General features: G+C 48.6%; 1 protein-coding gene across 1 annotated transcript; it reads right to left on the bottom strand.

Annotated features, from left to right (window-relative positions):
- Positions 1 to 247: 247 nt before the first annotated feature.
- LOC113956421 lies at positions 248 to 8,043 on the bottom strand. The gene is made up of 8 exons (XM_027663023.1): positions 7,867 to 8,043; positions 5,516 to 6,622; positions 4,531 to 4,596; positions 3,485 to 3,585; positions 2,689 to 2,753; positions 1,934 to 2,085; positions 1,697 to 1,849; positions 248 to 567 (listed from the first exon to the last, which is right to left on the bottom strand). The coding sequence occupies exons 1-8, from the start codon at positions 7,934 to 7,936 to the stop codon at positions 248 to 250; spliced, it is 2,034 nt and encodes a 677-aa protein (XP_027518824.1). The 5' UTR covers positions 7,937 to 8,043.
- Between the last annotated feature and the right edge of the window lie 4,847 nt (positions 8,044 to 12,890).

Here is a 12,890-nt window from a genome sequence, read left to right as displayed (position 1 = left end):
ACTCTGTGCAGCTCTTGAGCAGGGTAAATCAGCAGATGTACGGTAGGGTGGAGCAAACATTTTGCTGAGTGAATATTAAAAAAAAAATCAAATTACAAGACTAGGAACACTGTTGTGGGATATTCATGGTCCCTAAAACACAGCAGAAGGGTTTGCACAGCCAGTGGCTTGTGTCAGCTGGGAAAGGCAAGAATGACTGCACAGGTCACTGGGGCCACAGGGTGGCTGGGGAAGACCTGCAACTCCCTCAGAGTGGGGAAGACTGCTCCAGAAAGACTTGGCACACCTCACCATGGTGGGCATGGACACTCCACAGCCACTCAGGGGGCCTGGCCCGCAGCTTCAGCTGGAAGGGGTCCAGGCGCAGGCACTCCCCCAGGTCATGCAACTCCATCTCTGGCTCCTCCACGGCCCTCACTGATGGTTCCTCGAGGCCTGGGCTCCTCCTGGGGTGCCGTCTCCACATGGCTGTCACACAGAGGATACCAGCAGCCACCAGCATCATCAGGACAGACACGATGGCTGCCCCCACCAGGATGTCAGTGTGACGGAGGAAGAAGCTGATCCCTGCCAGAGAAAGGCCATGGCCTCATCCAAGGGGCCATTGCCCCAGAGGCCCCCAGTGTGCTCACAAAGTCCCCGACATTGTGACTGCAGCACTCAGGGGTGAGACCTATATTGGTGGGTGCTCCTCCAGGAAGTTCAACCTCTTCTTGCCTCCTGCTGTCCAGAAACCCTCACTCACACCTGCCCTCAGGGCAGAGCATCTCTCCCAAACATCCATCCCAAAGAAATATTTAGACCAAGAGGCAGTCTGCAGGAACATCACAGGCATGGTGTTACCCCAGGAGAACCCCAACAGAGTAGAGCCATTGTAAAACCCACAGGGACTAAAAGACCTGCTGCTGTTCCTATCCAGGCCTGAAGGGACCCTCTCTATGACCCAATGGATAAACATGAGTTTATAAAATTATCTGTACCTGAATATAACCAGCTGATCTGGATAGACTTAGACTGCACAACTGGTTAATTAACTTGCAGTCAGTAGGATGGGTGAGAAATTATATTTGGCTCACAGTTATGTATTTTGACTCACATTGAGGTTTAAGCCACTGCAGGGATGTGAAGTAGTTTTGGTAAAGCAGCAGCAGAGTTTTGAGTACAAGTTGCAGAATATCGCTGTTTTTCAGGCTGCAAGGCCTCATTACTCTGCAAGATTGGATTAGCTATCTCTGATTATAGTCAAGCACCATGTGCCATCTGCTTAGCTTTGTGTCAAATACATCAGGGGAGCTCTGGGGTGGACACCAGGAACATCAATGTCCTTCTCACTAAGATCTACATAGTATGACAGGAGAACACAGGGCACTACCAGGAGTGACTAAGTTTGCTGATCACATCAGTTACAGCAGAGGTAGCTCATAAATCACCCTTGACCTTGCTTATAACTTCAAGGTTCACGTGCCAAGTTGTAACCCTGATATAGAGAAAGTAGCAGACTGGGGAAAGGGAGGTTCATGGAGAGCTTATAGTGCCAGCTGCAAACTGCCTTGCAAAGATATTATACATCTATATAAGGACATCTAAAGCCACCAGTTCAGTAACATCACATATAATAGTGCACCAATTACTCACCCACACATACAAGAAAACACCCAGCTGCAAGAGAAAGCGGAACTGCTGCTTTGTCCTCTACCTGATCGGGGAGTGCGGATGCAGAGGGTGCCGGACTTGGTGGGAGAATGATCCTCATAGCCCTGTTTGCAGCGGCAGAGGTAGGTGCCCACGCCATTGAAGCACTCTGCCTCCTCTCCGCAGAGGCCAACCCCGGCATTGCACTCGTTCACGTCTGTGATGGGGAATAGATGCTCTAAATCAGGTCAGCCTTGGCATAAAAGGGTTTCTCCCAGGGAAAAAAAGGTGAACCACCTACCTTCAACAAACAGCGAAACAAGCTGCAGCTTCTCTGCTCCGACTGAGGTGCCGAGCAGCTCCTCCAGCTGGGAGCGCAGGAGCAGAGACACATTCCTCTCCTCCGGCTTCAGGTGCAGCCAGAAGGTGAGCAGCAGGTTGGCATCCCTTGTGCTGCAGGTGGGGGAGAGCCCAGGGTAAGGCAGGAGGGAAGAGTCACTGCAGGCCCACCAGCTCTGATAGCCCATTTAGACCTTCCACTCACTCCTATTGGATCGTGGTGCTGCAGGCTTTTGCAAAAATTATTTGTGGCAAGAGGCAGCTTTGCACTTGGACCGAGGGAAAAAGGAAAGCCCAACTCCTCATTTGGAGCTAGGCTGAAGTGATGAGACATTTATGTAAAGTGAATTGTGGTGGCAATCTGAAGTCCCAGATAAGCCTCAGCCAAGTGCAGCAGGACCTTGCTGGCAGCTCCCAGCTTTATCCAGCAGGCTTTGTGGGGCAAGTGTGAGAATTCTCATTTTTCTCCAGAGTTTAAATCCATCTTAGACCTATGTAGGCCCCAGCTAGCACTAAACATCAGTTTTCACCATCTTTCCTCTAGAAAACAGATTTTTTTTTTTTTTCTAATTTCAGGACAAGTTACAGATCACAGGAGAGGAGAAAGCACATGTGTCTGCCTGGGGAAGGAGAATGAGAACCCAGACAATACAATCAAAGAAATATTACAGGTTATAGCAGTCACCTGCCAAGACAGCAGCACAGCAGTAACCCTACCTTTTGACATCATTTAACTTTATTTCATTGACTCTGTTGGCAGAAAGTTTCAGGTTCTTCTGTATCTGCAAAGAAACAGAGCGACCAGTGCTGATTTGATAGTTGACAGGAGTATGACAGCAGTTTCTTTTCTCAGTCTAACTCCCTATCCTGTTCTTCCCCTTCACAAACCACCTGGGATGCAGTAGATGTCCCAAAGCCCACTGCTCTGAGCTTTTTTTTTAGGAGAACACTAATTATTCCCATCTGCTTAGCTTCAGCTTAGCTCCCAAACACAAAAGTGAATTTGGAAAAAGGAAGGGCAATAGTAGCCCCAGGTAAGTGGGTATGAAGCCATTGCAGAGCAGCGGTTGAAGGATAGCAGCTTTTTAGGATAAGCAGGAGGCTGAACCCTGTAGCTCCTCCAGTCTGCATTCCAGAAAGGAAGTTTAGGTGCAGCCCTGAAAGCAGATGCTCGCACACTTGCTCACTTCTAGGCTTTGGCTACAGGCTGCCCCATTTCCAGAGGCAACTTGCAGCCCTCAGTTGGTTGTGTCCCTGTATCTGAAGTGCTTTTCTGCTGCCTTGTGATGGCATGGTGCTATGAAGGGCTAAACACCAGGCACTGCAGCCAGGTACCCCTGCCAAGGCATCAGAATTGGCCTCAGATAATGAACAGCACAAACAAATAAGATACTGGTTCATCATGTGGCTCTAGCAGAAAATCTCTGGAATGCATGGCACAGCATGGTCTCTTCTAATTGAAGATTTGGGACATTACATGTGTTTTTCTCCACCTCCCCATACCCAGACTTACATGGTTCTTCATAGATTCGAGAAGACCCTTTTGGAGCTCACTTCCACCATGAGGAATCCAGTCCTTGGGTTTGACTTCCATAGTTACTTCAAACAGCACATCTACCAGAAGACACAAGATGCTGCATGTTCAAATCCACATAACACCGACAGGCTCCTTAAATGAGTTAGTCCTAAAATATCAGCACTGGCAGAACACATCCATAAGGACATGCTTGTGCAAGTCAGTGCCACGTGGGTGTTTCCAGAGGCTATGCATCAGGTAGAACAAGTTGTTGAGTAACAGGTGATCAGAATTGATCTTTCCATGAAAAAAGTATAAATAATGCATGTCCAATCACATTCACATGTCTTTAGCTATTCTGTTTCCCAAAGGTATGGTCATAATTTGTGACGGAATCTAAAAGCCCACTTCTCTCACCCATCTCTGGGATCAGCTCAAATAAACTGCAATGGTCTGGCTGGATCCAGGCTGGCACAAATTTTGCAGTCTGCTGTTTAAAACCTATTTAATTCATCAATGTTTCTCAGGTTCAGAGCTCAGGCTCCTTCTGTATCGGCTCTTTTTTGCAAGCTGTTTCTGTGGCTTGCTCTACCATAGAAGCCCAGCATTATGCTGCCTAGCTGCTAGTTGTCCCATAAGGGGGTTTTGCTTCTCTCCCTGGTCTGAGGAGCAGGACTTCTGCAGGTTTCTGATTCCAGTAGTCACAAGGTGTCCATTGGAATGTATTGGAGGAATTGAAGTTCATTCACCTTAGAAAAGTCTTCTTTAAACAGCCAACAAGTAATGCTTAAACTTGAACAAGCCAGCATTTATGACAGGCATGTGAAATCAGGTTTCTCCAGGAGAGGTACAAAGTGGTGAAAGCACAACTGTGGGATTGCAGTGGTATCTTAAAAACTAACATCTTCAAAGTGGTTACTACTCAGAAACAACTCCTACTGATTTCTAAATTTAATGAGCAGGTGATGTCTGGCACAGCCCCAATCAGCTCACTGAACTTCGGACAGTGTTTTAAGACACGCTCAGCTCCTTGCACAACTCACCTCCGGGGTGGTGCTGGGACTGCAGTGCTGTGCCATTCTCCAGAGATGCCAGGGCAGAAAACAGATCTGTCAAAGAAAGGGAAAGCATCAGGCTGCTGAACTCAATGTACCAGTAATGGGGGAGGGAAAGGACATGAGGTCTGCGGCACTTTGCAAGAAGAGTGCCACATGCCAGCTCCTTTTTTCCAGTTTTTTTCTATTCTTTACACTGAAATTAAATATCGAGCTCTAAATACAATCTGCTCTCCTCTGTAGTAGAAAGTGGTCTTTAGAAAGAAATCACCCCAAGCCTCATTTCCATTTCTAGTTGTGGATGAAGTGTTATCCCTGTGAAGCCACTGGAGCCGCCTTGGAGCCCAACAGACCAAAATTGCTTTTGCATTATGTGCCAGAAAATGTAGAAAAAACCTAAATAAAATCTACAATGGAGGGGCAAGAACAGTTTGGAGGGGAGGAAACACCAATTGAAAACATCTTCTCTTCTACCTTCTGGCAGAAATTAATGTATATCAGTGGCTAAATATTTCTGTGAAAGTAGTCTGCCATCAACTTCTAGGAGATAAAAGCCTTTTTTCCCCCCCTTCTCCAACTTCTGGAGCTCAGATTCTGTGATCATGCCTGGGAGCACTGTGACAAGCTACATAAGAATCAATGCAAGCCAGAGATGTTTAAAGCCAAGATAACATTCACAGTGGAGAGGCTGGCTCCTCCATGGGTAATTCAAAACACCTGGATTAGAAAACAGCCTGTCCCTATCATGAGTAGTGTCATCTCATAGATAGCTATGTTATAGCAGGTAATTCTGTCTTCTCAAGTACCTCCTGCCCTGGATGCAAAAGTCAAGAGTGCTACTGTATGGGCCAACTGAAGGTAACAGCCATATCTACAAATAAAACCTCTTAAGAGAGTGATGCATCATTGGAGATGGATATCACACAATGTCAGGCATCAGTTCAGTCACAGATAACTCAAAAAACCACCTTACCAAAAAGCTCTTCAGTCCTTTCCCCCAGAGACACCGTATCACCAGCAGTCACACCAGGAGAGGGATAGAGAGAAGGTTTTGTACTGGTGTCTAGTGGTGGCTCTTCCAGCACTGGTGCCTGTGTGTGATGTGTAGCAGCAGCCACTTCTTCTGACAGGCTGTCACTGGCCTGACCCAGACTGGATGATTTGTCAGAGACACCTGTGTTGCTGCTGGGCATCTCTGAGAAAGGAAAACCAGTTGAGTGACTTGGGACTGCGGTGGCGAGGGCAGCTACTGGCTCTACATCCCCCTTGGTCAGCCCCAAGGCAGATGGCTCAGCTTTACACCCAGTGTCTTGCCCAGCTGGAGCTGTCTCCACCAACACGTCATCTTCAGTTTCTCTGCCCTCAGTGCTACCATGCTGAAGGCTCTTTTCCAGCTTAGTTTCATCCTGCAGCTGACCATGCTCACTCAGGTCAAGCTTGCTCAGGTTAGTACCAAACCGAGCATCTTCCATGAGATCAGAAGGATGTTGGGCCTTTCCATCTGGGCTCACAAGATCAGGCTGAATCCTGCCACCGGCAGGTGCAGCTGGTGGGCTTGGAGAGGCACTGAGCATGGACACGAAACCTTTTGTTGCCACTGTCCTCCAGCTCTCTTTTTTAGAGGTCTCCTGGACAGGCTCTTGGAGAGCTGCTATGGTATCGTTTGAAGAGCTCACAGCTTCAGAGTCCCTGAATATGTAATACTGTCCCTTAAAATATTTGTATTCATGGCTTCGGGAGCCACTCCCTGACAGAAACAACACCTGGACCTCAGTAGCTTGCGTAGCAAAGACCAGAGTGCCTCGGTTGTGGCAGGCATACACCACTTTGGTTTCCACACTTGATGAGACCCCCTGGAAGATGATCTTGTCCTGGTTGCTGCCACAGCCGTCACTCCCCTCAAATCCCTGGATATAGATGACAATGTGCTTCTGGGGGCCTGCCCAGATGGTCCAGTTGCACCAGATGTTGGTTTTAATGTCAGAATGCAGCGGAAGGTAAAACACCCCAGACCCATCCCGAAAGATGAGATGGCAGCTCCTGAGGGGAAAGTACTTCATTGCCCAGGGGGGTCCCAGTTCTGACACATCAGAAACACAGAAAAGAAACATGTAATCAAAGGTCATTATATGCACCAAGACAACATGGATATCACACTTCCAGGAGCACTGCAAATTGCCACAGAAGAGGCACCATTTCAGACCCTCTCCTGCTGCAAGATCTCTACAGTTTCAGCCCCTGGAGCCACATATCCACTCTACAATTGGAGCTGAGCTTCTATGAGGGGCTGCACAAAGCAGAGTCAATGCCAGCCAGCTCCAAGATGGACTCACCACTGGCCAAAGCCAAGCTCATCATCAATGGTGGCAGCACCTCGAGAATAACACAATTAAGTGGGGGAAAAAAATCTGCTGCACAACAGCAGCCAGAAGGAAGAAGTGGACTGTGTGAGAGAAACAACTCTGCAGACACCAAAGTCAGTGCAGAAAGAGGGGAAGGAGGGGCTCCAGGCATTGGAGCAGAGGTTCAGCTGCAGCCCATGGAGGGGCAGCTGTGCCCCTGCAGCCCCTGGAGAAACCCCCATGAGAACTAATGCCCAATGGAGGCTGTAGCCCCATGGGAAGCCTCTGCTGGAGCAGGCTGCTGGCAGCACCTGTGGCCCTGTGGAGGGAGGAGCCCACAGTGGGGCAGGTTTGCAATCCCACAGCAGACCCATATTGGAGCAGCCTGTTCCTGAAGGACTGCACTCCTTTGAAGGGATCAACACTGGAGCAGGGGCAGAGTATGAGGAGTCCTCCCCCTGAGGAGGACAGAGCAGCAGAGACAATGTGCAATGAAGTGACCACAGCCACCATTCCCTGTCCCCCTGCACCTCTCAGGTCAGGGGAGGAGGTAGAGAAACCAGGAGGGAAGTTGAGCCTGGGAAAAAGGGAGGGATGTGGGAAAGCTGTTTTTAAGATTTGGTTTGATTTCTCATTATCCTACTGATACCATTGATAATAAATTAAACTGATTTCCCTGAGTTGAGTCTGGTTTGTCCATGACAGTAACAGGTAAGTGATCTCTCTCCATCCTCATCTCAACCCACCAGCCTTTTGTTATACTTTTTCTCCCCTGTCCCACTGAGCAGGGGAGTGAGAGTAGCTCTGGTGGGCACCTGGTGTCCAGAAAGGGTCAACCCACCACACTTCTCCCCAGAGCGCAGGTTATGATGGGCAGGTGGAGACTGCAGGTGAAAGACACAGCCTTGGCCTTGCCCTCACCAAGTACTTCTGGCCTTCTGAAGATGGGTTACACCAAAATTCAGAGTACTGAAAAACCTACCAGCATGTTTCCATTGCTGTCCTTCTGGCATCTGGGTGTTTCTGGATACATCAGAGGGATCCCAAGGCATTTGGTCTCTTGATAGTGTTCCTCCCCGTGGAGCTGCAGGAAGATCAGGGTGTGCAGGACCGGTGCTAAAGGAGGCAGTTCTCTGCTGTCCTGCACCCACTCGAAGAGCTTCTGTGGTTTTCTGCATTTCACATCCCCCAAGGATGGAGGCAGGAGCCAGTTTGTCACTAGCAGCTGTGTCCTGATGCTGCACAGGCACCATGTGCTCCTCTCTCCTCAGCCCCCAGCTGTCAGACAGGGAAGCTGGTGCCACCCCAGAGCCACTGCTCACACGGTCCTTGGGCAGAGGAACTCCCCTAGAGCTTTCCAGCAGGGAAATATCCATGAGCTTTGTATGTTGGAGGCCAGTTGTTCCCAGCTCAGATTTAGGTATGGACAAGTGCCTTAAACTGCTTTGGCAGCTCGGGCTTCTCTCAGGTAGCAGATGCAAGTGGTCCTTGTTTACCATTTCATAGTGGCTGCTCAGGCTGGGTGTCAGGCCCTGTGCAAGGCCCTCGGCCTCACTGCTCGCTGGGCCATCAGCTGGGATGCTCAGCTGGGGATGGCTCTCACCCTTCTCCAAGCTGACTGTGCTGAGCTGCTGGTTCCTGGTGGTACCTGTGCTTTCTTGGCTTTCCCTTCTGCCAGGAGACACAGACTGTGAGTGTGCAGCCAAGTCCAGGCAACTTGTGCGTGTTGGTTTAATAGTAAATTGTAGGTCATCCAGACCTTTTGGCTTCAAGGTAGCGCTCAGGACAGACTGGCTGTCCTCCAGACTCACACCTGCTGGCTGCAAAAGAGGTTCTGCCGCATGCAAGGCACCGAGCAAAGGAGTTTCCAAATGCACACTTGAAAGCCTGTGCATACAACCAAAACCCACAGTGATGTCCCCACTCACAGAGAGACTCTGCCCCCAGCTATCCTGTGCTGCAGTGGGGATTATACCCTCAGGTGTTCCTGTGCCTTGAGTTTCCTGAACCCCTGGCAGCTCAGACCCCAGCTCACCAGGAGCTTTTGTTTCCAGAAGCAGTGTCTTTGCATGTTCATGTGGAATAAGCTCAATAGGACTTTCCACAGCCATAGTATCCAGAGTGATCCCTCTTTCCTGCATCAGCTCACCACTTAGCACTGTGGTCTTGCCAAGGCTCATGGTACTACATGTGGCTGCCAAGCCCAGCACATTTCTAAGGTTTTCAACACAGCCAGACTGAAAAACATTGTCTTGCTTTGGTAGTTTTGGAGCAGGAGTTTCAGAAATCCCATCATCTGTGGAGGAAGATTCACCTTCCTGGTCTTGGAAGATATAGTATTTCCCTTTAAACTGTGCATCTCTGCAGTTTGGCAAGTACCTCTTCAGCAACACAACATGGACAGCCTTAGCAAAGGTGGCAAAAACGTGCATCTCCTTTCTCCAGCAAGAATAAACAACACTGTTTTCCACCAGTGAAGAAACTCCTTCAAATAGAATTTTATCCTCATTTTTGCTGCAGCCCTCCTTAGCGTTAAAGCCTTGAATATAAATTATTATATGCTTTCTGGAGCCTGCCCAGATTGTCCAGTTGCACCAGAAGCTTACGGGGAAATCACCACGGTATGCTGGAGGAAAAAACTCCCCATACTTGTCCTTCAGAACTCTATGGCAGCTTCTTATAGGCACATATGCCAATATCCAGGGAGACTTTGGCTCTGGAAGACAAGAAGCAACAACGAAGTTTTCCCCCATTCCCCGTTCCAGAGTTACCAGTCCTTTTTAGCAGAAATTATTTTAAAGGTCACTCTTCTCCCCATTTTGCTGCCTCCTGCTCCCATTTGCCAATCAACATGCAAATCCATCAGCAGAAGAATGTGCAAGTGACTCTGTGTTAGGCCCAGGGGTCGAGGCCACTTGAGTGTGCACCCACACACCAGCCTCGGGTGTGCCTAAAACTGCCAACCCTTCCAGCCCAAGTGACTGTTTCCATCCACACCCCCCAGAAACCTACCCCAAACTTTTGCCCCATCAGTGCTCGCCCCACCTGTGTGTGCCACTCCAGAGTGCTTGGAAAGCTGGAGAAGCCCTAGCTGCCACCACCACCTCCTGCTCCGTGTGGAGCCAGGCTGTACCCTCACTGCTACCACCCCACAGCTGGGCACTCTCACGCTTTAAGTTCCCCCTGCCACAGCCATGCAGGAGCACAGAAGTCCCAGCACAGCCACACCATGGGTGCCACTTGTCCCAGGGAGGCAGATTCTCATCTGCAGGGTTAGGCTATTTAATAGAGATCAAAGCTAAAGGCTCAGGGAATTGCCACACCTGGGCGAGTTACAAAAGCAGTGAGTGCACTGTTACATTTGGTTTCAACACACAGGTGATGTTTGTTGTTTATACACAGAGATGGGAGATAAAGCTCTCCTGAAGGTGTTTTCAATCTCTTTGCTTTAAAGGGCTCGGCCAAGCCAGAAGCCCTTAAAGCCTCAGTAGGATAAGCAACATTAGTATCTTGTCAAAGTGTGAAGCGCCTTCCCTTAAGTAGAAAGAAATATAGTGTTTTCCAAATACACCATCTCAAAGCTAGAAGAGTTACAGGTTCAGAACAGGTTTACCCTACAGGAGCACAATTGAAGTTTGGGTTGAACTTTTGCTACTTGTTTTAATTGCTGCAGTGCATTGCTCCTGCCTCCAGGACCTGCCCTGTGGTAGGGATTTGGCAGCCACGGGACAGTGGCAGAGGTTCTCTCCCACACTAGCACTGATTTTTCCTCACCCCAGCACCCAGTACTGATCAGCCACATCCCCTTCCCTCTCCATACCACCCTGGGGGCAGGTTGTTATTCCTGACTTTCCATACCACTTATTGTTGGCTTGAGGTACCCAACAAGTTCTGGGTAGAAAAAAAGACTAGTCTGAGAATTAACTCTTACCTGGTTTAACCTTCCGATATTCCTGAGAGGATTCCTGTGCCTATAAAGAAGAGAGAGTCCTGTTGCAGATCCAAGTACCACTGCCCATGCTTATAATGCTGCTCAGAGAAATGCCAATTCAAGCCTGAGGGGAAGGGAGCACCAAATCCACCATGGTGGATTGAGGTTTTGCCTGCACATGGACCAAGCCCCAAGGCCACCTTGTTTATTCCATGTGATAATAAATCTTCACCCCTCCCTACATCCAGAAGCATTGCCCAGTTTACACTGTCGGACCACAGCCAATACAAAACCATGCCCAAAACACAACAAGGAAAGCCCAGCTGTGCTTTAATCCATAGAGGCCACACAGAGGAGAGAAGGATTTGTAAACAGGCAGGACACTGCACCCAAGAAGGGAGTTTCCTCCAGGCAACTGAGTCTGCTCTTCCCATCACTCACCCCTGGGGCAGCACCAGCAGCATCAGAGTAGGATCTCAGCATCACCCTGGGAGCCTGCCCACCAGCAGCTGGCCCCCACAGCTCAAGCACCAGGAGTAGGGCAAGAAGAAACAGGGAGGGCAAAGGCTCCATGGCAGAAGTTTACCAGAAGCACAACATTGAAACGAGACCACAAAAAAGAGAAAAAACCCCCAACTCTCCCCTCTCTAAAATAATCAACCAGGCAGAGCAAACGTGGGATCACCACCTTTCCCAGCCTCTCTCCAAACACATCCCCACAGTGGAGGGGCTGGCCTAGCACCCACTCACTCATATATGGCCCTGCTACACCTGTGACAGTAATTAGCCAGTCAAAGAAATGAGGCCAGCTGTCACTTGTTAGGGACATACTTGCCCTTTCAATTTGCTGTGCAAGTATTCTTTCTTTGCTGGGTGTTTGGGTGAGAAGGCATTTGTCCATTTATAACACGTAATGCTATAACCTGGAATTAAAGTGATGCTGACCCCCCCAACATGACACAGAAGGTGCTTGCTGTCTTAAAAAAGAAAAAAATATTCAATTACTGAAGAGGACAAAAAAAAGCCCCAATGTAAAAGTGAGTGTTTTCATCACAACATTTTAACTGGCTTCTGCTGAAGGCTGTGATTTTCCCCAGGGCTGCACCATCCTGATGCAGGACTGAGCGAAAAAAGGTGAAACTGCCTTGAAATACAAGCACCTTCTCTCCTCATCTACACTTACTGAAGTGTGGAAAGCAAATAGCCTGGGTGGTGATCTATAAATTATTAGATGTTTAAAATTCTTTCAGTTGTAATAGTCTAACTTGTCATTAGGGGCCACACAGATTAGGCAGTCAGGCTGCTTGACACGTGGCTTTGACAATATTCCCTTTAAAATGTCAATCATCACTTAGCAAAATAAAATGATAAATTCCTTTTTTTCTTCTAGTCATCACAGCTTGACAGGCTGATGGGTGTTCAGGGACAAATACACCCATGGGTTTTATGTGGGTCAAAACAAGCAGTGCATCAGACCGTCCCAGGCACCTGGGTTTTCAGCAAGCAACCGCATCCCAGCTCCCAGTTTTTAAGCTTTTCCACCCATCCCAGTGCAGTACCAATGACCAAAAGGGCAGTGAGAGCCTGTCATTCTTGCAGCAGGACAAACCTCTTCCTCTCACAGCCATCTGTCTGTAACTACACATGTTCAAAGCGATCCTAAATCCCCTCTTGCAGTCCTATGGCAGGTGTGGACAGACCTACAAAACCCCTTCCACACTTATCATAAAACCACAGAATCTTGGAAAAACACTCCGAGATCATCAAGTCCAACCACTAACTCTACACTGTCAAGCCCACCACTGAAGCATGTCCCTGAGCACCACATCTGCATGACTTTTGAATCCCTCCAGATATGGAGTCCTTGTCCTTATGGGGAACTTCAACATGCCAGATGTTAACTGAGAACACCACACAGCTGGCACAAACAGGTTCTAAAGATTCCTAAAAGTCCTGGATGATAATTTAATGGTACAAGTACTAAGAGAGCTGACTAGGAAAGATGCCCTCCTTGATTTGTTGCTTGTTAAGAGAGTGTCCCATGAGTGAAGTGGTGATTGAAGGTCACTTTGGCC

The sequence above is a fragment of the Corapipo altera genome, unplaced genomic scaffold, assembly GCF_003945725.1.
Source record: "Corapipo altera isolate COAL_440 unplaced genomic scaffold, ASM394572v1 94, whole genome shotgun sequence".
NCBI lineage: Eukaryota > Metazoa > Chordata > Aves > Passeriformes > Pipridae > Corapipo > Corapipo altera.
Note: the sequence above shows the minus strand (reverse complement) of the source record. Positions and strands in the feature narration are given on the sequence as shown.

Bases quoted from the DNA above. Each gene is read 5' to 3' on its own strand.
- LOC113956421 (XM_027663023.1), bottom strand. From the start codon at position 7,936: ATGCCTTGGGATCCCTCTGATGTATCCAGAAACACCCAGATGCCAGAA. The intron at 3,586-4,530 runs GTGAGTTGTGCA...GTCTTCTGGTAG, and splicing joins GTCCCAGCACCACCCCGGAG to ATGTGCTGTTTGAAGTAACT. The intron at 2,754-3,484 runs GTAAGTCTGGGT...GTTTCTTTGCAG, and splicing joins TCGAATCTATGAAGAACCAT to ATACAGAAGAACCTGAAACT.